We start from the raw sequence: 26,803 nt of genomic DNA, 5'->3' as shown, positions 1-26,803 counted from the left end.
GGTGGGACTTCCTGCAGGATTTAGCCTCCCAGTTCCTCTTCGTGGCAACTGTGCCTAGGCCCTGTGGTTTCTTACATCACTCCCCCCCTCTTCAGGGCCCTTCTTTTCAGATTGCTGCGAGTTACAAAATTTCGGGATCCATTTGCTGCACTTCCCAATAATATTTGGTATACTGTGGTTGGAGGAGCATGACCTGCATATCTCCAGGAGGGGGAGGAGCATGGGACAGGACGGGGAAGAACTGGGCTTCTCTGGATGAACCTCATGAAATTCTCTTACCAGGTTGGGGGCGTGGACATGGGAGGCAGGTTGTCAAGTAAGCTCTTCAAGTCTATATGCTTCCCAGTCTACAAGGTAGGACAGGTGTCCCCAGGTGCATATGGAATTAAGGGTGGCATGCACCTCATACTCTTTGTAGTCCTGGACTTTGACCAGTAGAAATGGAGGAGTGGTTTGGCCAGGGAAGGGGTTATCACTGTAGGGTTTTAGGAGGGACATGTGGAGAACACATGGAATGTACCTTAAGGGATCAGGGATCAGCTGTAATTTGAAAGCGACAGAGTTGACTTGCTGGCAGACCCAGAGGGTCCCAGGAACGGGCAGTCTAGCTCGCAAGAAGGTCTATTGTTCAGAAGATGCTTCAAAGTGAGACAGACTTTCTAGACAACAGTGGCTCCCAGGTGAGGGGTCCTCCTTCGAGGCGAACCAAATAAGGGAGATCAGATCTTAGTGAATAGCTGCACTGAGGAAATTATGGAGTTTGAGGAGATATGGTGGCACGACAGTAGGTTTCTTGCCCTCCTCACGATAGTACTGTCCTTTTCGCGAGAAGGCATCAACCTTTCCATTTTGGGACCCAGGTTGGTAGATGATGGTGAATTTGAACAGAGAAAACAGGGCCCACCTTAGCTGCCTTCAGTTTAAAATTTGAGGCTTGCAGAGATATTCAAGCTTATGGTCTGTGAAGACCTAAACAGGGTACCGAACCCCCTCGAGGTGGTGGCACTACTCCTCGAACACAGTTTTAGTTGCAAGAAGCTCGTCTAGTATTTCGTAATTTATTTTCGCTAGGGTGAGCTTGCAAGAGATGACTAAAAATGTGCAGTGGTGCAAGACTTGCTGGGCTTGGAGCTTCTGAGAGAGTACCTCCCCATGGACCACGTTGGACACATTGGCCTCCACAATGAACATGCAGGTTGGATTGTGGTGCACCAGGATGGGAGCCATGGTGAAGGAGGAGTTGAGCTGGATGAAGTCATGCTGGGCGAAGGCATTGTGGGCTTCGGGTGACCAAGTGAACCAGATGGTCTTACGAAGGAGTGAAGTCAGGGGAACCACTTTGTGTGAGAAGTCGGAGATAACCAACCAATAAAAATTGGCAAACCATAGGAAGTGTTATAATTCACAGGGCTTCCAGGGAGCTACTAAGTCATGAATTGATGCTATCTTTTGGGAATCCATCTGAATGCCCCCTGGGGAGATGATATAGCCCAAAACTTCGAGGGAAGGCTGGTCAAGAGGCATTTTTTCAGTTTGGCATATAGTCCATGCTTCTACAGCCTTTCTAGAGCAGATCCAACATAATGACACTGTTGTTCTTGGCTCTCTGAGAACATGAGGATATCATTGAGATAAATGACATTTATCCAATATGTCCTTGAACATGTCGTTCACAAAGTGTTGCAAAATTGCAGGGGCATTGGTCAGGCCAAACAGCATTACTGAATATGCGAAGTGTCTGTACTGGGCATGAAAGGTGGTTTTTCACTCATTGGTGGCTCTTATATGCTCCAAGTGGTAAGCTCCCAAAAGGTCTTCCTTTGTGAAGATCCTGGCTGTTCGCACATGATTTAGCAATCCCAGGATAAGAGGCAGAGGATACTGGTTGTGGACTGTGACCTGATTTAGGGCTCAACAGTCCATGCAAAGACACAATGATCCATCCTCCTTCTGTATAAAAAGTACTAGGGCCCCTGCTGGGGAGATAGATTGACAGATGAAATCCTTCTCAAGATTTTCTTGGATATAGTTGTGCACTGCTGCCAGTTTATGTATCAATCCATATGGGGCCTTCAATCTATGGTCTATGAAAGGCTGGGCAAACCATGGTCTTGGTGTGGGGGCAGGATGTCCACGATTTTTTTTCTCAAAAACATCAGGTGTGTTCCTGGTATTTCTTTGAGAGACAGGGTTTTGGGCTCAAGGCAATTTCTTTCTGGCTGGCCCAGGTTACCCCTAGAGTGGTAACATCCCTCCCTGAGGTTCAGAGATTGGCTCACAGTGGGGTTGCAGGCAGATTTTTTGGCAATAATAGGAAGAAATGTTGATGCTCTTCCCCCTCCTGGAGATATGCAGGTCATGCTCCTCCAACCACAGTATACCGAATATTATTGGGAAGTGCAGCGAACGGATCCCAAAATGTTGTAACTTGCAGCAATCTCCCACGCCAACCTCGAAAAGAACAGTTTTCTGGGTTCCTGGACCAGATGACGGGGTAATCCATCAACTGTGGCTACCAGGTCCAGTGAAGGTTTGGGCTGAAGGAGAATTTGTAGAGTCTGGACCACTGTTGCATGTATAAAATTATCTGTGGCACCAGAGTTGATCCTGGCTAACTGCAGGGGAATTGAGTGCAAGTGAGGGTCCCAATGTTCTTCAGTAGAAACAAAGGTTAAGTTGCTGGCTTTCCTTTACCTCCATGATCCAAACATTTGTGACCCAGATCCATCTACATCAGTTCAAGACCTGGTTCCTCGGGCCTATGCACAGTGAGTGGGCATAGCTGTATTGGGCTCCCTTCATCTCCTCCTCTCATTTGCACACCCAGGTGTCAATACAAAGGAGAAGATCAATGAAGGTGTTGAGTCAGGTAGGTTTCTCTACATGAACTAGCTTGTCTTCTACCTCTTTGAACTGGCACAGTTGCGCTGCCATATTCCACTAGACATTAGCTACCAGTCATCAGAAATGGGCGGTGTTTGAAGTGGCGGGCCCTTGCCTTGTCTAAGTTTCCAGAGGGCGGCCTATGCCAAGTGCACGTGGCGCGGGTGGTCATCAAAAATGGCTGAGAATTCCCACAGGAGTCATCCCAGTTGGAGAGTACTGGGCTAACAGAGGAGAGGCCCATCTATCACCATCCCCACCTTTGCTTGGTTCATGGAGTACATTCAGGGATGTAGCTGGAAAAGCAGCAACACTGAACACCAGAGAGATTACTGATGAACCCAGGAAGCTGAGTAGCAGATACCGTCTCCTCAGCTGCCCCGGAACCTGCATGGCACATGTAAAAGCTGAGCATTCTTTGGGAAGAGCTTTTGCTTTTCCTGCCAGACGGCTCGGGGTCTCAGGAGGGGAGTCAAGTATCAGAGGGGTAGCCATGTTAGTCTGGATCTGTAAAAGCAGCAAAGGGTCCTGTGGCACCTTATAGACTAACAGACGTATTGGAGCATAAGCTTTCGTGGGTGAATACCCACTTCATCTGAGGCGTCCAACGAAGTGGGTATTCACCCACGAAAGCTCATGCTCCAATACGTTAGTCTATAAGGTGCCACAGGACTCTTTGCTGCTTTTTCAGGAGGGGAGGGGCAGCGCATTTCCCATTCTCCAGCGGCAGCTCAGAGAAGCTCAGAGGGGCTCCTCCAGCCATGGGAGGGTGGGGGGTCTGGGGCTCCTGCTGCGGGGCGGGGGTAGAGAGAAGGGACTGGGAGCTCTGGGGGGTGGGATTGGAGCGTCAGGCAGAAGGGGTGGGGCCGGGGGGCTAGCCTCCCCAAAGAGGGGGTCCACCCACAGTGCTGATGGACAACTTCATTGTAGTTTCTCTCAAGCCTGGCACAGATTCTTGGAGGAGGTGAGGGGAGATAAGTGACAGTATGGGAACTCTTTCACTCCACCGGTCTCCCACTGAACAAGAGAAATGTTTTTGCCACAGCTTCCTCCACAACCAAAACTGCCTCAGGTACTTGATGGGAGCAAAGATGCTCCTGTCTCCCAAACTCCAGCCCACAGGAACCTTAAGTGGCTACTAATGTTTGAATTCACAGCAGCTTCTTGCCTACAGGAAGCCTCAGTTGCTACTGTCTCATCCCTTCTCCCCACCTCACCCCAACTAGGAAACTACCTGAAAAGGACGCAGAGCTACTACCTGGAGAAAGGAGAGAACAGCACAGGATAGTCTAGGCCCTAAACACCCGAAAAGTACCTGGTTTTATTGCAGGATGAGTCATGCACCCAGCTGGGCCTGCCTAAAGACCAAGTTTAAAAAAAAGAAAAGGTGAGCCTCTGCAGTTTACAGACTCCCTGGTGGACTGGAGATGCCCTGAAAACATGTACACCTCTACCTCGATATAACGCTGTCCTCGGGAGCTAAAAAAAATCTTACCGCGTTATAGGTGAAACCGCGTTATATCGAACTTGCTTTGATCCACTGGAGTGTGCAGCCCTGCCCCCCCGGAGCACTGCTTTACCGCGTTATATCCGAATTCATGTTATATCGGGTCGCGTTCTATCGGGGTAGAGGTGTACGTAGCACATGGAATAGCGAGAGAGAACAGCGGAATTATGAGAACTTGTTTTACAGACTATTTGGGATTCAAGAACTAAAATCCCTTAATCTGGAACATGAAGTAGTCAATAAATAAGCCTTTCCCAGTGCAGCAGGCTACAACAATCTTCCTCATCTGTCACCTAAAAGGACTTTTCCACACAACACAACACGCCCCCCCCCCCGCTGCCCAGGAACTCTCTGCAAACTGGATATCATTCCTGGATATTACCACTGTGATCACCTATGTCACTGGATAATCCTAGATAACCATATGGAATACAAGTTAATACTTGTAATCATAGGTCTGCCTGCTATGGATCAATAATGCACATTTAGGGAGGGGTGTTTAGTTATCGCTTACTTTTAAATTACTTTGTTTTACAATGTTTTGAAAATAGCAATGCCTCTTGGAGGCCTGACAGACAACAGTTTGAAAACCAAGTCAGAGTCAGATCTCAGACGTGTCTGGGACTCAAATGACAAAGACCACATAGGAAATAAAATTCCCTGCTCTGTTTTCCTCTCAGCTGGCCCTGTAATTGTGGAAAGATGGGATGTTACTACATCTCCTCAGATTCCCCCTAAAATCTACTAGATGGCATTATCTTGGCTAGAGGAAGCAGTGTGAATGATAGTCAAGTGCCCAGGACAAGAAAAAGATGTTGCTGCACCCTGGAAAAATGCTAACTTGAAAACAAATTAAGAAAGCCAGATCTACTGATGTTCAGAGACTAAGTGCAGGGATCCAGCTATGGGAAAGAATAATGGCAAAAGCAGTTTGATAAAGGTCTCTGCATTACAGAGGTGTCTGGTAGTGACTTTATAATTAAGGTTGTGTTCCAAAATGGGCTTAAAATAGGACATAAATTCCTGTTGTTCTCTGAGAGTAGTTGGTTTATCAGCAAGATATTTCACAAACAGTTTCCATGCCCTTTGGATTTTCTGTGTAGTTTGATTTCTCTGAACACATTTATAATGGGAAACCTCTGAATTTGGGCTCTGTCTCATTTTTTCCCCCTTGTCAGGTACTTTTCATAGATCAATCACCAATCTTAAAAATATTATTTATTCATTCAAAAGGTGAGAGGTGTCTGCTGACTTGATCTCCTACAACAGATAAAGCTGTTTTAAACTATTTAGATTGACAGGAATTTTTAAGCAGCTATTCATGATACCACTGAAAAGTTTATGCATTGTGCACACACGCCTGATTGGAGGAGCTGTGGGGGTGGTACACAAACCTGACTGATGGGTGCCAGAAGCACACAAAACTCTGCATAAAATATTCTTTATCAGCAACTGTACTTTTGCCCCCTTCATGTTCACTCCCTACCACCCCCTCCACACTCATCCAACCCATACCCCCAGGTAAGTATAAAAACCTCAACACACACACACACTGTAGTGAAGCAGTTAGGGTTGCTGCACACAAAGCATGCCTGACACACCCACAAAAGCAAGGAAGTGAAAAGTTAAGCCACTTACTACAACATACTCTGCTCTCCTTCACCTGGGATAGCTCAGTGGTTTGAGCATTGGCCTGCTAAACCCAGGGTTGTGAGTTCAATCCTTGAGGGGGCCACTTAGGAATCTGGGGCAAAAATCTGTCTGGGAATTGGTCCTGCTTTGAGCAGGGGGTTGGACTAGATGACCTCCTGAGGTCCCTTCCACCCTTGATATTCTATGATTCTATGATTATCACAACTCCTGGACATCACAGACCATGTTGCTGCAACCTTAACTCTGCTCCCTTAGGGATGCCAGGCTTCCATCACTATCTTAACTACCTATCTGCACACCTATCTTCACCAAACTCCCAAAACAACGAACTACTACACCAAACACCCATAAAAAGTGGTGGAAACAATCCGGTAAAGGAACATGTGCAGAAAAGCAAAAGGAAGGCAGAGTTAAGTTTGTGGCATGTGGTGTCCAGTAGTTACGGTAATGATAAGGTTGAGGATGGGATATAGGGTATGTGCTGCTATGTGGCTTAACTGCTCATTTCCTTGTTTTTACAAATTTGTCAGGTATGTGCTATGGGCAACAACTCCTCCACAAAGATTTGTGTATTAATTATTTTTAATTTTTGTATCACAGCAGCAACTGGGGTCTCCAGCCAAGATCCGGTCTCACTATAAACCCTACATAACACTGAAAGACAGTTGACACATTGAGTAACTTACAGTCTAGATTAAAACAGGACAAAGCGGTGGGGTAGCAGACAGAGGAAGGTGAGGAGAGAAAGATAATAGTCAGAAAAATGCCAGGTTATGTAAACCAGCTGTATGCACAATTCCCAACTCAACTCCCAGTACCTGTTCCCCTAAAATTAGACTTCTTTGGGGATACAACAATCAGCCGCCTAATGTAAGTGGAAGGGAGCTAGCTGGAGGCAAGGCATTTTCAGTGAAGGGTCTTCAGTTCAAACTCCTTTGCTCTCCCCACCACTTGGTCCAACAGAGATATTCACATCTGAATTCAGAACAAGATGTAGGAAATCAATGTTCTCCTGTTGATGGGATCCCCTTTTGGGGGACAGGCAGTGGCAGCGGTGAAGTCAGTCAGTGGGAACTGGGAGGCTGAGATTTAATTTTTTATTTAGATTTCTCAGATACTCACCTGTGATTGTGCCTAGAGTATCTGAGAAATCTAAATAAAAAAAATAAATCTTAATCTCCCAGCTCCCCTGACTGGCTTCTCCCCTGACTGGCTTCCCCCCTTCCCCACCCCGCAAAAGGAGGCCTCATCAAAAAGAAAACACTGATTTTCTACACCTTGCTCTCCATTCAAACCTACTCGTCTTCAATAACATCCTTATGGAAGCCTCACAGTTTCCTGTCTGTTACTGTTCACAGCTCAGGGAGATTCCAAACCAGCTGAACACCACATCCCAGAAAGGTGCTGCCTTGCCCCTGCAGCCAACCAGTGCCCCATCACAACACCACACCCAACCAGGCCAAACTCTCAGAACAGAGTAGAGCTAGAGTCACACCCTAGAGTCACACAACTTATAAGCGCCCACCTATATTTATAAATACAATTGAGTCAGGGGACCAGTACAAGATGGCTGCAGCACTGTTCAGAGCTTTAGCCTAAGGTCCAGTCTACACTCCATATTGCAGCTGTGTTATAACCAGATCCTCTGAATTCAGTCATATGTATGGTGTGGATGAGCCCTAAGTGATTTTGTGCTACCCTTAATTATTCAATCAGGGCTTGCTCTGCTGCAAGAGGAGAAGGTAACTGCCCCCTCAGCGTCTCTAGAAGCTGTTCCACCAGCTACAGGAAGCCCATTACAACCATATTAGCTTCCTTTTCTTTTAAGGAAAGTTTTAATGACAGGATGTTCCATTCTCTCAGCCACTAATTACACACCATCACCAAGTAAATGCCCAAGACATGGAAGTTCCACGCATTACATGGCTCTCTGCTATACGCACCAAGTTTCAAAAACTTTTTAGGGCCATAGCAGTCTGGAGCTTAGCAGCAACCAAACACGCAAGGTGACTCAAAAATGGCCTGGGCACTACTAGTGGCATTAGGGATTTCTAGACTGAAGTTCCCCCTTTTCAAACTAAATGCCAGTGGAGAATTGAGGCGTCCAAAAAGTTATTATCAGGAGCCTAACTGTGGTTCTGAAATCCCTACACACATTTGTTGATGGGGAAGGAGAGGGTAGTCTTACTTCTTGATGCAGTTGGTCATGAGAAGGTGGACATCCTGTCTCTCATCCAGTAGCAGCATGGCACCTAAGTACCCAATGCGCTTGTCTGTGAATTTCTGAGAGGCAATAAGTTTGAGGCACTCCAACTGCAAAAAAAACATAGATAAATCAGTATAAATCATACTCCTGTGCTGGGAGCAATAATAGTTTGCACTTGTATAGTATCTTCCGTCCAAGTATATCCAAGTGCTTCATTAAGTTAGTATTATCTCCATTTTAAAGATTAGGGAGAAAAGCAACCCATGACCTGCCTAAAGTCTCAACAAGTCAGAAGAGGAGCCAGGAACAAAACTCAAGTCTCTTGATGTAGCTACCAGACCATGCTGCCTCTCATGGCTATGAAACTCTCTTAAAGTGTACTGGAGATCCATGGGCATGAACTAAAACAGGGTGACACAGAAGTCATCAGTAAGTGAAAGACATCATCCATCATCATTCAAGGCATACTATAGGTCTGCACAAATTAGAAATCCATTTCAATACCAGTCTAATAGAGAAAATCCATCATGGATACAGAGAGAAAAGAAACTGACAAACCCAATCTCTTTATATAATTGTATATTGGATTCATACCCCAAAATTCCAGCACCCATGAAATATCACCTATTAATTAAATATACACTTACTAATTGAGTGTATGTAAGACATTTGACCAAACAAAAAGAGCAGATCTTGGTAATATTGAAAATAAAAAACAGTACCTTCAAACAGAGGTAGAATAAGGAAGTTTTTAAATGTTGGGGCAAATGTCACTCTGATAAGTGGAAGGATTTCATTAGGATGGACAACCCTTAAAACAGATGTAAGTGATATATTAAAAAAATAAAATAAAGTGTAATATGAGTTGATACAGATTGCTTAACTTTATTAACAACTTCCAGGGAAGAAAAAAACTAAAGCTATCAGTATTAGAAAATTGTATACACGTGCTTGAAGTTTCAGCAATCAAGATTACTGCTGGAATGTATAACCTCATGACTGTGTTTTTAAAAAACAAACTGCATAAAGTTGTTATGGAATATAGACTGTAAATATGAAACAGCAGCAAAATAACGGAATAAAATAACAGAAAAGGTTGGTGAGGTAATATCTTTTATTGGACCAACTTCTGTTGGTGAAAGAGAGAAGCTTTCAAGCTACACAAGTCCAGAACTGAAGAGCTGTGTGTAGCTTGGAAGCTTGTCTCTTTCACCAACAGAAGCTGGTCCAATAAAAGATAAATCTCACCCACCTTGTCTCTCTAATATCCTGGGACCAACACAGCTACAACACCACTGCAAATGGAATCAGATAATGCAAATTATAAGTACTGGCTCTAACACTAATCAATTAGTGCAAGTTCAGTACTATATAACATACTATAAAGTATGTCTCTCCATCTCTATATAACAAAATATATATTACCCCGGATATCTATATGAAATGCAAAATAGCCAGGTTGGGAACTCTGGATGGTAAAAAAAAAAAATGGAAAACCATCCTGAAAGTAGAAAAAATATTAGAGATAGAACTCAAACAGGACTTCAAGACACATACTGTATTGAGAAACTGCATGTTAAAAGGACTCAAACTGGGAGTAAAGAAGCTAGTTCTGCTCTTGCTCTTTATACCAAAAAAGGCAAACTTAAATTTGTGGACCCAGACGATTACTATTATAGCTCACTGGAAAAAACTATTAATACAATATCTTGTAGTGGAAGACAAACATTATGAAAACAGTGCAAGAGAATTTTTTTTTAAATGGATAGAAGTAAAAGTATACATTGCACAAAAAAACAAAATAATAGAAATACTGAAATCACAGAGATGCTTTGATATAGACATGGTAATCCTATAGTTATAGGATAGTCAAGAAGGATATACACAGAGGATACCTGAATTACATAACCACTCCTCCTCTAGCTCTCTCTTTCTTCTGCTGACACTGTGCGCTCCTGCCCCACTGGGGGAACATTTAGCTTCCCACAATGAAAATTAATACAAATGGTTAAATATATATTTATCATATTATGTTTGTGTTTAAATAATTGGGGGGGGGGAAGAAATGGTAATGATATATGGCCAATATACAACACGTTGATGAAAATTGTTAATTCTGTAATAAGACATTGTAATGGGCTGCATGGCGTGCCCTTGCGTATCCAACCCCTTGGCCCTGCTCCTCACAGACTCAGGGACACTCCAAGCTGGTGCAACACCCGTGCCCTTTATTTGTGTCCGTTTTCCACCACCAGTGTCCTACTATATACAGGCTATTTACAGTGTCATGGCTTAACACCAGCCTGGTCAGCAACAGAGTAGCAGGCTCCTACATCTCCCTGAGCCTCCCGTCTCTCGTGGTCTCCGCCCCACCGTCCACTCACTTCCTCTAAGCCTTATAGCTCCTACTTAATGAGGCTGGCAGATGCAGTCAGTGATTAGGCAAACCTTCCTTGGAGGTTTTTAAGGCCCGGCTTGACAAAGCCCTGGCTGGGATGATTTAGTTGGGAATTGGTCCTGCTTTGAGCAGGGGGTGGGACTAGATGACCTCCTGAGGTCCCTTCCAACCCTGATATTCTATGATTCTATTTACCCAGCCCCAATCTATTCCCCCTGATTGGGGCTGGAGCAGCAGGAGCTGATGGAGGCTTCCCCAGCAACACCCTGCCACAGACATGTACCTATAAAAAACAAGACAATATAACTAATGTCTTGCTGTAAATAATCTTAAATATTAAAATAAAATATTCCTCCCAAAAAAACCATCGTAACAGTGAATTTAAAGGAAAACAGAAAAGATCTGCACAGTAGAAACCCTATTATATAAACTAACTGGGAATTGAGACGTTCATAAAATGGAACATCTCAAAGTTACAACAGGTACAGTGCACTGCACTGCTTTCTCCTTGTTCTTCAAAACCACTGCAAAGTGACAGCCATTGCAATGTGAAGGGATGTTGACTTGCTCTTCATCAATATCACTCCTTAGGTGACACTCTCCCGCCCCAGTCAAGAAAAATGGCCCATATGGTGCTCAAAAGATCACTGTTTGTAAAATGGAGGTTCTAATGTAATTAAAATAATGTAAACTATTTAAAATCACAACCCAATCAAGATGTGTAGCCTTACTGTGGCAATTTGGGTGATGTGCTGCACCTTTGAGGTATCCTAGAGCAGCGTTTCTCAACCTTTTTGATACTAGGCACTGGCTTTCTGCCTTTCTAAACTGTGTCAGGGAGATCTCAGGGACTGGTGTCAGTCCATGGACCAGTCATTGAGAAACACTGCCCTAGAGAACATTTAAACATATACTAACCCATATCCTAAACCAGGCTAAATTAGAGATTAACTGGTCTGACAATTTAGAAGAGAGATTGGTAATTCACTGAATACGAAGCTTGCAAAAGGAGGTTTGATGGCTGGCATGTTTCTACATCACACAGGCCCCATCTACACTAAGAAACTGAGCCAGATTTTGAAACGGCTTTTAAATACAGTATCTCCTCGCTTAACGTTGTAGTTACGTTCCAGACAATCAACAAGCTGGAACTGGTCTTGTGGTTCCCAGACCAGGTAAATATAAACCTCACAGGAGGAAAAGCAACTCAGAACTGGTCTACACTACCGAATTAGGTTGATGTAAGGCAACTTATGTCGACCTAACTCTGTAAAATGTAGCTCCCACTGATGTAAGTCACCCACAACATCGACACAATAATGCCACCTCCACGAGAGGCGTAGCACTTCAGTCGATGTAGTAGGGTGACACGTTACATACATCGCCTGTTTGTCATCCCTGCACAGGGTTAACAGCTGGATCCCCACTGCCCGCGTCCCACAATGCCCCACACAGTTAAATCAGTGGAAGTGCTCCGGATGGGGACATACACTGCCAACAGAAGCAGCACAGTGTGGATGTGAAACGCCACTTTAATTAGTGGCTGTACGTTGACTTAATTTTGTAGTGTAGACATGTCCTTAGTCTGCTCAATGTCACTCCAGGGCTTGGAACTCACTCCTGCCTGACAGTGGCAACAGACTCCTCAAGCCTTAGCCTGCTCCAGCCTTACTCTTATTCTCTCCCTGTACCTAGTCATGCTCCAGCCCTGCTCTTGCTGCTGCCCTACTCCTGCTCCAGCCTCACTCCAACTCTGCCCTGGACTCCTGATTCCAGCTCCAACCACTATGCTTGACCATCCCCATTCCAGTTTCTGACAATTTGAGCAGACCCAGTTGGGCTCAGTGGCCAAGATAGATCTCCTATGCCAGCAGGTACCCCCTACAATTAAAATGAAGTCTCCAGGCAATCCTGCCACTGATATGGCAGAACTAGTTCAAGGTCTCCAGAATCAAGTGGCCTAGCTACAACGCAAAAATGCCTTCTTATGTTTGCAGGTCCCAGGCTCCCTCGTGCCATCAGGCACAACAGCCCAAAGTCTAGGCCCAAAGATCCCACTATCGGAGAAATTTGACGGGAACCATCAGACATTTCATGGGTTCCTCAGTCAATGTCATCTGCTGTTCTGTTGGGCCCACCCGTGTACCCAAACAACCAGACCAAGGTAGGAATCATCACCAGCGTATTGACAGGCAAAGCACTGGATTGGGCAAGGAGACCCGATTCTCAATGACTTTGATGAATTCGTTCGTGTCTTTTCACTCATGTTTGATGACCCACACTGTGCCCGCTCCACCAAAGTTACCCTGCAGTCACTCAAACAAGGCCCCCGTCCTGTTGCGACCTATGCCACCCACTTCCGTCATCTGGTCTCAGACATGGCCTGGAATGAAGCAGCACAGATTTATCATTTCTATCTAGGCCTGAACGATGAGATTAAAGACAAACTGGCCCGGGTTGATACCTCCACAGCACTACTGCCCTACATTAAGCTATGTATCCAAATTGACAACCGTTTGAGTGATGCCAGGAAAGGAAGGAAGGTACACACTCGGTCCCTGCCTAGTCTTGTCCCATTCCTGCCACACACACACACACACACACACAGGTAATTGCTGGACCCGAACCCATGCAGGTAGACCTGACAAAACGGCGCCTCTCAGATCGAGAGAAGGAATATCGTCATCTGAATGACCTCTGCCTGTACTGTGGGGAACGAGGCCACTTTGCCACCAAGTGTCCCCTCAAGTCCTGTCTCAGGACTGGTCTGGGAAAATGGGCAGGTTCAGCCTCCTTAGAGGGAACGCAACCAGACAGAATGACGGGATTGGATTCCCCAAACAGAACTCCTCTGCTACCTGTGTGTATCCTAACCGCCAAGGACAATGTCCAATCCCACCTTCAAGTGCAGCTCTGACTTTGGTTCCTGTCTACACCTGAGGTGAGCTGCACCCAGCTTGCTCCGATAGACTCTGGAGCTTCTGGCAATTTCATGGACACTGGATTTGCTAAAACTAACCACCTACCAATGCAATGGAAGCTTGCCCCCAACTTGGAGGAGACAATTGATGGCAGCTTGCTGTCCTCAGTCCCTGTCATCCGTGAGACTGCATCTCTCTGAACTGTAATTCAAGACCACCAGGAAGCCTTGCAATTTAACCTGATTGGCTCATTCCTGTTCCCAACTGTGCTTGGCATTCGCTGGCTCTCCCTCCACAATCCGAGCATTTCCTAGAGAGCATGAGAAGTCTGGTCCCTATAGGAGTACCTTGAGGAAAATCTAGCAAACAATTTTATCCACTATTCTACATCTCCTGCCAGGGTACCAATCCTTTTTGTTTAAAAAAAAAAAAAAAAAAAAAATGGCACCCTGCGCCTCTGCGTAGACTATCGAGTGCTCACCAGTATCACCATCAAAAATAAATATCCTTTCCCACTGATCAATGAACCACTATAGAGTCAGCCCGGCTAAAATTTTCATTAAACTCGACCTATGTGGCACCTATAACCTAGTCCACATCCGAGAGGGCGATGAATGGAAAACAGCTTTTCGTACCTGATATTGACATTTTGAATACCCTGTCACGCCTTTTGGTCTCTCCAATACCCCTGCCACATTCCAGCACGTGGTCAATGATATCTTCAGAGATGTTCTGAACCAGTTTATCATAATCTATCTAGACATCCTTATTTTTTTAAGAGAACCCAACAGTTACTACGTGAACTTCTCCAAGCACACGGTCTGTATGGGAAACCTGAAAAATGTGAATTTGATTGCACCTCTATGAACTTCTTGGGTTATACTTAGGGCTGTCAAGCAATTAAAAAAATTAATCGCAATTAATCGCACTGTTAAACAATAATAGAATACCATTTATTTAAATATTTTGGATGTTTTCTACATTTTCAAATATATTGATTTCAATTACAACAAAGTGCACAGTGCTCACTTTATATTTATTTTTGATTACAAATATTTGCACTGTAAAAAAAACCAAAAGAAATAGTATTTTTAATTCACCTAATACAAGTACTGTAGTGCAATCTCTTTATCATGAAAGTTGAACTTACAAATGTAGAATTATGTACCAAAACTGTATTCAAAAATAAAACAATGTAAAATTTCAGAGCCTGCAAGTCCACTCAGTCCTACTTCTTGTTCAGCCAATCGCTCAGACAAACAAGTTTGTTTACGTTTGCAGGAGATAATGCTGCCCACTTCTTGTTTACGTCACCTGCTTTCTCATGGCACTGCTGTAGCCGACGTCGCAAGATATTTATGTGCCAGATGCGCTAAAGATTCATATGTCCCTTCATGCTTCAACCACCATTCCAGGGGACATGTGTCCATGCTGATGACGGGTTCTGCTCAATAACAATCCAAAGCAGTGCGGACCGACACATGTTCATTTTCATTATCTGAGTCAGATGCCACCAGCAGAAGGTTGATTTTTTTTGGTGGCTCGGGTTCTTTAGTTTCTCCATTGGAGTGTTGCTTTTTTAAAACTTCTGAAAGCATGCTGCATACCTCGTCCCTTTCACATTTTGGAAGGCACTTCAGATTCTTAAACCTTGGGTTGAGTGCTGTAGCTATCTTTAGAAATCTCACATTGGTACCGCCTTTGCATTTTGTCAAATCTGCAGTGAAAGTGTTCTTAAAATGAACAACATGTGCTGGGTCATCATCCGAGACTATAACATGAAGTATATGGCAGAATGCTGGTAAAACAGAGCAGAGGATATACAATCTTCCCGAAGGAGTTCATCACAAATTTAATTAATGAATTATTTTTTAACAAGCGTCATCAGCATTGAAGCATGTCCTCTAGAATGGTGACCCAAGCATGAAGGGGCATACGAATGTTTAGCGTATCTGGCATGTAAATATCTTGCAATGCTGGCTTCAAAAGTGTCATGCAAATGCCTATTCTCACTTTCTGGTGACTTTGTAAATAAGAAGAGGGCAGTATTAGCGCCTATAAATGTAAACAAACTTGTTTGTCTTAGCAATTGGCTGAACAAGAAGTAGCACTGAGTGGACTTTGTTTTGTTTTTGAGCACAGTTATGTAACAGAACAAAAATCTACATTTGTAAGTTGCACTTTCAGGACAAAGATTGCACTACAATACTTGTATGAGGTGAATTGAAAAATATTATTTATTTTGTTTATCATTTTTACAGTGCAAATATTTGTAATAAAAAATAATATACACTTTGATTTCAATTAAAACACAGAATACAATATATATGAAAAAGTAGAAAAACATCCAAAATATTTAATAAATTTCAATTGGTATTCTGTTTAACAGTGCGATTAAAACTGCAATTAATCGCGATTAATTTTCTTTAGTTAAATCACATGAGTTAACTGTGATTAATCGACAGCCCTAGGTATACCATCTCCCTTATGTTTCCTCTATGCTAATTAATTAGCAGAGCTGCGCACATCCGGCAGCGTGTGTTCAGGTGTCCCTCGCCACCCGCTTTGCAGCCACATTGCTCCTGCAGCTGCTCGTGAGCCCCTCCTGCTAGCTGTGCAGAGCGGAGGGGAGAGGGGAGGTGCTGATGTCACCCCTTTCCCCTGCCCCTAAAACCCCATCTCCGCAGAGCAGGAGAGAGGGGACAGGGCTCAGGACTGGGAGCAGGAGAGAGCCGCTGTGGTCTGAGATCTGAATGAACCTTCCGGGTGGTGAGTGAGGGCCTTAGAGACAGCGCATGGTCTCAGAGACTTCCCTCATCTCCCCAGAGCAAGGGCGGGGGGCAGGGCTCAGGAGCAGGAGAACTTTCAGTGAGTGCCTCAGAGAGGTAGTGCACGGCATCTCTCAGAAACTTCCCCAGCAGCCAGCACACACACAGTCTCTGTGTGTGTGTCTTTCTCTCACACACACACACACACACACACACACACACAGTCTTTTACACTCACCTCTCAACACATACTTGTGTTATTGTTGTTACTTCTTGGTACTTTCTGCAATGCACATATATTCTCTGTCATTTTATTCTTTCAAAGTGTGTTATTTTAGGTTTTTGACTGGTCAATGCATTTCATAATTTTTATTTCTGTCTTACACTAAAATTTAATTCTTTGACTAGTGAGTTTTAAAATGCCTAACCTCTCCTGGCTGGAATAATTATCCCTATGGTAACTTTTTAAAAACATATATTATATCTAGGTTTTTTATTTCTACTGGTGGCGCACACCTGCACATTACCTCAGTGCACATAACTAAATGTATTCCGCACATGGATGGAAAAAATTAGAGGGAACATTGCATCTCTCCCAGCAGAATAAGTTTGGATGTCAAAAAGATCTCTGCGGTTTTGAGTTGGGCAATCCCCAAGAACATCTGCAATGTTCAGTGATTCTTAGTGCTTGCCAGCTTCTCTAGATGATTCATCCAAGTTCTCTCACAATTGGTATTTCCACCTGCTCAGCTGTTATGGAAGAAATCTGCTTTCAGCTGGACTCCAGAAGCCCAAATGGGTTTTAATCAGGTTAAGAAAGCGTTTACTTCTGCCCCCATCCTAATATACCTGGATCCATCTAAACCCCTTGTCATTGAAACAGATGCCTCCAGTTACATGATTGGGGCTGTATTATCTCAGTATCATGGACCCTTGAATGACCTCCTCCATTGTTCCTTGTATTCTAGGAAGCTGACGCCCAAGGAACAAAATTATGAAATCTACGATAAGGAGTTATTAGACATCAAGACTGCATTTCAGGAGTCATGCCACCACCTAGAAGGTGCACGCTTTCCAGTCCAGGTGTCCACAGATAAAACCTGGAACATATCCAAAAGCCCCAACGTTAGATACATTGGTCCCTCTTCTTCTCTAGATTTAACTTCACCCTGGCCTACCAACCCAGTACCCAAAATGGCAAACCTGATGCATTATCTCAAGGGCGAAAACCTAGATAAGGGAAATAACCGTCCCAAACCTGCCACTGTATTGAAGCCCTGCCATTTTATAAATGTGCTGGACATACCAATCTTCTGGCTCTTGTGAAGTCCACATTGCCCAATGATCCGCTTGCAGTGACATGGACGTCAGCCAATTCTGATCCAAACTTCTTGGTCAAAAACGAGGAACTCTGGTTGAAGGATTGCCTTTATGTCACCAACAGACGACCCCATCTAGCTGTACTCCAGCTAGGCCACTATTCCCCTCTGGCAAGTCACTTCGGGTACTGGAAGACAGCAAAGCTGATCTCCTGCTACTTTTGGCCAAAACTATTATCCTCCATCAAATCTTACACAGCTCCCTGGGAGGTGTGTTGCCAGATGAAGATCCCCCATGCCAAACCTCCTGATCCCGCTTCCAACCCCATTCCAACCCTGGGCCTCTATCTTGATGGACTTCATCACTGACCTCCCCACTTCGCAGGCCTGCACAGCTATACTGATAGTCATCGACCTCCTCACTAAAATGGCGCACTTTGTGCCTTGTCAGAAGATCCCCACTGCAAAAGCGACACTCACTTATTTTTTGACCACATCTTCAAGTTCCACAAGTTACCAATTGACATTACATACAAATGTTGGCCACAGTTTATCTCCCACTTTTGGAGAGAATTGTTCAAACACATGAAAATTACCCCATGCATTTCCTCTGTCTACTACCTCCAGACAAATGGACAAACAGAACAGGTAAGCCAAATTCTAGAACAATATCTTTGCTGCTTCATTAACTACCATCAAGATTGCCGGGTCCGGTTCCTGACGTTCGCCAAGTTCACTTACAATAATTCTGATCACAAATCAACCCTCCAAAACCCCTTCTATTCCAATTATGGCTTCCGCCCCCATTTCATCCATCTGTACCACCAGCCTTCTGTGTCCCTGCAGCCTCCAATTTGGTTCAACACCTCCACTGCATTCAAGAAGAATTAAAATCACACTTAAACTTGGCTAAGGAGAACTACAAAAATATGCTGACTTTCATTGACGGGCCCATACTCCCATGGCAGTCGGAGACAGAGTATGGCTCTCAACTCAACAGTTGGACATCTTCCGACCCTCAAGGAAATTAGACTACCGTTACCTTGGCCCATTTCAGATCATTCAACAGATTAACCCAGAGGCCTTCAAGCTCCAGCTACCCCATAACATGACGATACATCCAGTATTGCATGTTTCCTTGTTAAAGAAATATTTGGACAACTCCTTTCCTAGTTGTACAAAAAGATGTCCATGCCCCATCTTGGTTCAGGGGCAGGAAGAATATGTGGTAAAACAGATCTTGGACTCTGGGCTCCTCAGAAGATGACTGATGTACCTCGTGGACTGGGAAGGATATGGACCAGCTGACTGTTCGGGAAGCTGCCAGTAACATACACGCACCCATCCTCCTTCATGAATTCCATCAATTGCAACCCAGCAAGCTGGGTCGAAAGACATTGGGGAAGTGCATCAAGGAGGGGTTAATGTAAGGTGATGAGTCACTCCTGTGCTAGGCTCCAGCCAATTCACAAGCCAGAAACTGGTCTTGTGACTCCAGACTATGTACATAAACCTCCCAGGAGGAACAGCAGTTCAGTCTGCTCAGCATCACTTCAAGGCTTGGAACTTGCTTCTGCCTAAGAGTAGCATCAGGCTCCTCAAGCCTTAGCCTGCTCCAACCTTGCCCTTGCTCCAGCCCTGCTCCCAGTCCTGCTCCAGTCTTGCTTCAACTCCACCCTGGACTCCAAATTCCAGCTCCAACCACTAGGCCTGACTGCTCCAGCTCCGACCACTAGGACTGACCATCCCCACCACAGTTTCTGACCATGGCAACCTGGATGTGTGGAAGAAGACAAATATGACAACATGCTCTTGAACAGGGGTTACAGGAGGGACAGTGGAATTTACAATGATTGAGAAGGTAAAAGTTTGAGGGCAGAAATTAGCTCAATTTGCATCACTGAGATGGAGCTGATGGAAAATCCAGGATGAGAAAACAGTCCAGAGATGCAAGACTGAACAGAGAGGAGAGAAGGGGGAGCCACTAGCAAAAGTTAAAAAAAAGTAACCGAACATGTGAGTTTGGACGAGGCCGTCCAGAAATAAGATGCAGGGCACTGGATCTCCAGTTCTCTCATTCTGCTGATCCTTTACAAGAGAATGATTCCTCCATGGACTCTTCTCTCCCAACTTCCCAATCTGCAAAGTTCTCAAAATGTTTTCTTGTGCAACCCCCAGGAAAAATGCTGCAGAGTTCCAAGAGACATGAATCACAGTTTGAGAACCAACAATAAGAACATAAGAATGGCCCTACTGGGTCAGACCAAAGGTCCATCCAGCACAGTATCCTGTCCTCCGACAGTGGCCACTGCCAGGTGCCCCAGAGGGAATGAACAGAACAGGTAATCATCAAGTGATCCATCCCCTGTCGCTCATTCCCAGCTTCTGGCAAACAGAGGCTAGGGACACCATTCCTGCCCATTCTGGCTAACAGCCATTGGTGGACCTATCCTCCGTGAATTTATCTAGTTCTTTTTTGAACCCTGTTATGGTCTTGGGCTTCACAACATCCTCTGGCAAGGAGTTCCACAGGTTGACTGTGCGTTGTGTGAAGAAATACTTCCTTTTATTTGTTTTAAACCTGCTACCTATTAATTTCATTTGGTGACCCCTAGTTCTTGTGTTATGAGAAGTAGTAAACAACACTTCCTTATCTACTTTCTCTACACCAGTCATGATTTTATAGGCCTCAATCATATTTCCCCTTAGCCGTCTCTTTTCCAAGCTGAAAAGTCCCAGTCTTATTAATCTCTCCTCATACGGAAGCCGTTCCATACCCCTAATCATTTTTGTTGCACTTTTCTGAACCTTTTCCAATTCCAATATATCTTTTTTGAGATGGGGCGACCACATCTGCACACAGTATTCAAGATGTGGGCGTACCATGGATTTATATAGAGGCAACATATTTTCTGTCCTATTATCTATCCCTTTCTTAATTATTCCCAGCATTTTGTTCGCCTTTTTGACTGCCGCTGCACACTGAGTGGATGTTTTCAGAGAACTATCCACAATGACTCCAAGATCTTTTTCTTGAGTGGTAACAGCCAATTTAGACTCCATCATTTTATATGTATAGTTGGGATTATGCTTTCCAATGTGCATTACTTTCCATTTATCAACATTAAATTTCATCTGACATTTTGTTGCCCAGTCAGCCAGTTTTGAGAGATCCTTTTGTAGCTCTTCGCAGTCTGCCTGGGACTTAACTATCTTTAGTAATTTTGTATGATCTGCAAATTTGGCCACCTCACTATTTACCCCTTTTTCTAGATCATTTATGAATATGTTGAATAGAACTGGTCCCAGAACAGACCTCTGGGGGACACCACTATTTACCTCTCTCAATTCTGAAAACTGACCAGTTATACCTGCCCTTTGTTTCCTATCTTTTAACCAGTTACCAATCCATGAGAGGACCTTTCCTCTTAACCCGTGTCAGCTTACTTTGCGTAAGAGCCTTTGGTGAGGGACCTTGTCAAAGACTTTCTGAAAATCTAAGTACACCATATCGATTGGATCCCCTTGGACCACATGCTTGTTAACCCTCGTCAAAGAATTCTAGTAGATTGGGGAGGCACGATTTCCCTTTACTAAAACCATGTTGACTCTTCCTCAACAAATTATGTTCCTCGATATGCCTAACAATATTGTTCTTTATTATAGTTTCAACCAATTTGCCTGGTATTGAAGTCAGGCTTACAGGCCTGTAATTGCCGGGATCACCTCTGGAGCCCTTTTTAAAAATTGGCATCACATTAGCTATCCTCCAGTCATCTGGTACAGAAGCTGATTTAAATGATAGGTTACAGATGACAGTTAGTAGTTCTGCAATTTCACATTTGAGTTCCTTCAGAACTCTTGGGTGAATACTATCTTGTCCTGATGACTTATTGCTGTTTAATTTATCAATTTGTTCCAAAACCTCCTCTAATGATACCTCAATCTGGGACAGTTCCTCAGCTCTGTCACCTCAAAAGAATGGCTCAGATTTGGGAATCTCCCTCACATCCTCAGCCGTGAAGACCGATGCAAAGAATTCATTTAGTTTCTCTGCAATGGCCTTATCATCCCTGAGTGCTCCTTTAGCACCTCAATCATCCAGTGGCCCCACTGGTTGTTTAGCAGCTTCCTGCTTCTCATGTACTTAAAAAAAAAATTTGCTATTACTTTTTGAGTATTTGGCTAACTGTTCCTCAAATTCTTTTTTGGCCTTCCTAATTATATTTTTACACTTCAGTTGCCAGTGTTTATGCTCCTTTCTATTTTCCTCACTAGGATTTAACTTCCACTTTTTAAAAAGATGCCTTTTTGCCTCTCACTGCTTCTTTTACTTTGTTGTTTAGCCACGATGGCTTTTTTTTTGGTTCTCTTACTATGTTTTTTAATTTGGGGTATACATTTAAGTTGAGCCTCTATTATGGCGTCTTTAAAAAGTTTCCATGCAGCCTGCAGAGATTTCACTTTTGGCACTGTACCCTTTAATTTCTGTTGAACTAACCTCCTCATTTTTGTGTAGTTCCCCTTTCTGAAATTAAATGCTACAGTGTTGGGCCACTGTGATATTTTTCCTGCCACAGGGATATTAAATTTAATTATATTATGTAGAGAGATGGGGGGGGACATAAAAGGAGGAGCGGGGGGGAGGGGGACGGGACAGGTCAAGTCTTCCCTTTTTGGGAACCAGCTCTAAAGGAACAATGAAGTAATCATAAAAGAGCACTCTGGGATTTATCTCCAGACATGTGTGTATGTGAAATATCCGATTGCTAAAATTCACCCTGAGAAATAGCTGGTGAGCTCCAGTGTCATGTAAACACAAACTGGCAAAGCTCTATTCAGTAACATAACCAGGCTGAAGCTCTCACCAGATCTAGTGAATGGAAGAAATCTTGATACCAGCATATCCATTTCATTTAGAGGAAAGACAATACAGATTCTGCTTTCCTTTTCTAATTGATATGTCAGCAAAGCAAGACATGTAGGTAGGCTTGGAAGGAAGCAGTTCTGCCCTTCACCTTTTCTGGCACCTTTTCCATGCTAGTCCCTGTTTTTTGGCTACTCCCTCCAACTCCAAGTCCCCCAAACCTCAAGCTGATGATGCCAGGAATGTGATCACTGCTGGGGACTGAGCAAGAGGGGAACTGCAGTCCAAGTCAAACACAGGCCTTCACAAGACCACTCATTTTTTCCTTGTATGACTTTTCTCTCTGCACGCTAATAACTTCCTATCCTGGGGTGCTAAAGTCTTGAACTCCTATCAACGAGAGGATTCCACTGCTGGGCAGTGCATTTCTTAAGCAGTTCCCTGATCCTGACACAAAGCAGGAGCACTCTTCACTTGCCATCTGCAGGCCAGAGTGGAGAACACCTCCTTCATAGAGCCAGCACTTTGCCATGTAACTCCCAGTTCTCTAAAGAGCAGAGTGGTCAAAGTTTTGCCCATTACTGACCCTGAGAGCCTCCTGTGGCAATCTCCCCTCCCAGCTTACTGGCCCCACCCTTTTCCTGTGGCAACCACATCAGAATAGCCACCCTGGCTCAGACCCAAGATTCTTTGGTCCATTACCCTTGTCAGATCGTGCCAGAACCACATGCTTCAGAGGAAGGTGGAAGACCTCCACAGTAGGCAATAACCTTCCCCCCATAGGCACCCACTCCCCCATAGGCACCCAATGGCAGCCCCCCCGATCAGCACTTCCCACCCGCCAGTGGCCCTGCCGATTAGCATCTCCCCCTCCCTCCCAGCACATCCCACCTGCAGCGTATCAGCTGTGGCATTCAGGAGGCACTGGGGGGAGGGAGAGGAGTGAGGGCGGGGCATGCTTGAGGGAGGGAGTGGAATGGGGCAGGAAGAAGTGGGCCCAAGGTGGAGCCTTGGGGAAAGGGGTGGAGTGGGGGTGGAGTCTGGGGCAGAGCGGGAGGTCGAGCACTCCCCCTCCCCCAGCAAGTAGAAAGTCGGCGCCTTTGCTTCCTCCTACATAGATCCTATCCTGGTTTCTTATAGTTAGGAATTGGCTTAAGCCCTGAACCACAAGGTTAATAGGTTTTAACATCAGAATGGACCATAAGATCATTTAGTCTGACTTCCTGCATATTACAGGCCAGAGAATTTCACCTAGTTCCTGCTGCATTGAGCTCAATAAAGCTTAATATCCCTTTCAAAATTTCTCATTAATTATACTCTGGATATTCTTGATATCTATACAGATATCCAACCCCTTTTTGAATCTTGTTACGTTCTCAGCTTGAATGACTTCCTGTGGCAATCAGTTTCACAGTTTAACCAAAGTGCTTGGTTACATGCAGTAACAATATTAGGAGGGTATGAATGGGACAAGATGTAAATAAACTTGTTCTGATACAATGGCTACAACTACTTGATACATCCCTCTATCCTGCGAGAGGAAATGAACTACCCAGCTACAGGATGGATAATTTTATGTTTACTAGAACAGTCTGACCTCACTTCTGCAGCCTCCAACTTGTCTAACAACATCAGGGCATTTTGGAATTTGGTTCTGCTTGAATGCATTTACTGTACCAGCCACATGGTGGTGTTTCCAAATTTGATCAAGGATGAATTTACACCAGAGACACAAAGCAGCCTCAAGGGTTCCACCAATATGCCTGGGTTTTTGAAATGTAATTATGTCAGGAAAGCCTCTGCAAGCATTAGAAGCCTAGGCTGAGCTGGGATCAACAGGAAGCTTTATGGCATGAAGATGATTTTGTCACAATGATTAAGCAACAACTCCAGCCAGAAGTGTTCTGTAGAACAAGAACTTCCCCCTTCCGTTCTCTCTCACACACACCACACCCCATGATTAATCAGTGGAACTCACTGCCACAAGACAGAAGCCAAGACTTTAGGATAATTAAAAAATGAATTAGACATGTATATGGTTAATAAAATATTCTCTCAGTCACATTAGCTAGAATAAAAGCGTAACAGTATTTCTGTTTCAGAGCACAAACCACCCACTACCCGCCTGGGGTTATGATGAAACTTCCTATATAAGCAGATGAGTGCCTATTTGTTGATTATAGGGTTTCATATCCCTTCCACTGGCACTTGCCACCATCAGAGAAAATATTGGGCTAGATGAACTACTGGTCTGATCCAGTCTGGAAATTCCTACGTTTCCTTTCCATGGAACACAGTTTAAGAACCACTATTGCACAGCAATCACCATACCCAATTACCAGACAGTACCGCAGGCTGGACATTTTCATGAAATTCAGGACATTTTTATACAAGCCTTGACTAAGGGTGGACAGATTACAATTAGAATGTAGACCACTAACATGGGCAGAACAAACTTGCCCAGATTCAGAAGAAAACAAACCAAGACAGACTCCAAAAGCTACTAAATCATCCTTAACAGAAGACAACAGGAACTGGAGCTAAGTTCCAGCCAACCCTACCTGTCCAAAATGCGCAGGATAGCCCAACATGTGCATGTACAGTAGTTTTGCCACATTCCGGCAGCGGTATGTATTATCCTCTTCCCTGAAGGATGACCGGATGGCAGCACATTCTTTCTGAATCATTTCACGCTCTTCTGCTTGGGTTCGTGCTGTCCGGATGGTCCGGATCAGCTCCCGCAGTCTGATGGGGGCTGGCATCCTCTGGGAGAGGGGAGAAAAAGAAATGCATGTGTAAAACCTCCACAACAAAAGGAAACTTCACAGCCTTCTCAGCTTTCAATATGGAAGAGCGTTTTCCTCCTTGCCCTATGGCTATGGATTATGGAGGGTCCGGCTCCTAGGTGGAGGCGCACAAGCTCTCACCCGCAGGCACCACCCCCCCCCCAGCGGAGTCAGTGCTCTGGGAGCGTGGGTGCAGTGCGCGGAGCCCCATGGCCCCCCTGCCTAGGAGCCGGACCTGCTCCTGGCTGCTTCCGGGGCTCAGCACGGTGTCAGAACAGGTAGGGACTAGCCTGCCTTAGCCAGGCAGCACCGCCGACAGGACTTTTAACGGCCAGGTCAGTGGTGCTGACTAGAGCCGCCGCGACCCAGTCCCTTCCATTCCACGACCCAGTTCTGGGTCGAGACCCACAATTTGAAAATCACTGCTCCAGGAACCACACGCACTGAGCATCCAAAGCTCCCAATTAATTCAGCTGCAGTTGTGAGTACTCAGAACATCAGAGCCCAGCTGACTCAAGCTGGGCACCCAGAAGATGAGGAACACCCACATACCTGTCAAAACACTGCTTTCAGTAACATGCCCAGTATCACATAGCATGTCTATACTAGAGCTAGGGATGGAACCCAGTTTTCCTGGGTGGTATTTCAACTGCTTTAAATGTAAAACCATCCTCTCTTCCTGCAGTCCCTGCTTCAACTGGTTGATCTTGGAGTATCTGCCAGTCCATCGCGATCTCTGGCCACTAAAAGTACAATGGCGCAGCGGGGCTGAGGCAGGCTGCGTGCCTGTCTTGGCCTCACGTCACTCCCAGAAGCGGCTGGCTGCTGGCACGTGTCTGCGGCCCCTGGGGGCAGGAAGAAGGCGGCTCCGTGTGCTGCCCCCGCCCCCAGCACCGTCCCCACAGCTCCCTGGCCAATGGGAGCTGCAGGGGCGGCGCTTGCGGGCACGGGCAGCACACGGAGACCCGCTGCCCACCTCCCCCCAGGGGGCGCAGAGACGTGCCAGCAGCCAGCCGCTTCCGGGGGCGGCGTGGGGCCATGGCAGGCAAGCAGCCTGCCTCAGCCCCGCTGTGCCGCCGACCGGGAGCCACCTGTGGTAAGAACCTCCCTCCCAGAGCCCACACCCCTCATCCCCTCCCACATCCCAATCCCCGCCCCAGCCTGGAGCCCCCTCCTGCACCCAAACTCCCTCCCAGAGCTTGCACCCTTCACTCCTGCACCCCAACCCCGTCCCAGGCTCAGCCAATGCACACCCCACAGCTGAAAATGTTACACTGATTTGTGACAAATCCCTGAAGGATTTTGGATCTTTAAACCACAAATTACACTAATAAAAAGTAAAACTCATGAAATGTCCAGTGGATTCTATGAGATTAGGTGCAGTGTGACCATATGACCCCTGCACCGAAACTCCCTCCCAGAGCTTGCACCCCAACCCCCTGCACCAGGCTCAGCATGGCACCCTCCTCCCCCCCCCCCCCCCCCCCCCCCCCCC

General features: G+C 45.2%; 1 protein-coding gene across 3 annotated transcripts in view; it reads right to left on the bottom strand.

Annotated features, from left to right (window-relative positions):
- LOC113409363 (AP-1 complex subunit gamma-1) overlaps positions 1-26,803 on the bottom strand; it is a 92,927-nt gene that overhangs the window by 43,036 nt on the left and 23,088 nt on the right. For all 3 annotated transcript variants that reach the window (XM_026663179.1, XM_026663180.1, XM_026663181.1), the window contains exons 2-3: positions 25,084-25,287; positions 8,232-8,356 (exon numbers count right to left, since the gene is read on the bottom strand). In XM_026663179.1, the coding sequence (XP_026518964.1) occupies positions 8,232-8,356; positions 25,084-25,284 (326 nt within the window). In that variant the 5' untranslated portion in view covers positions 25,285-25,287. The remainder of the gene's footprint in view (positions 1-8,231; positions 8,357-25,083; positions 25,288-26,803) is intronic.

Source organism: Terrapene carolina, unplaced genomic scaffold (genome assembly GCF_002925995.2).
Source record: "Terrapene carolina triunguis isolate 2854851 unplaced genomic scaffold, T_m_triunguis-2.0 Scaffold32862, whole genome shotgun sequence".
In the NCBI taxonomy this organism is placed as follows: domain Eukaryota; kingdom Metazoa; phylum Chordata; order Testudines; family Emydidae; genus Terrapene; species Terrapene triunguis.
This window is presented reverse-complemented; position numbering and strand designations above follow the sequence as displayed.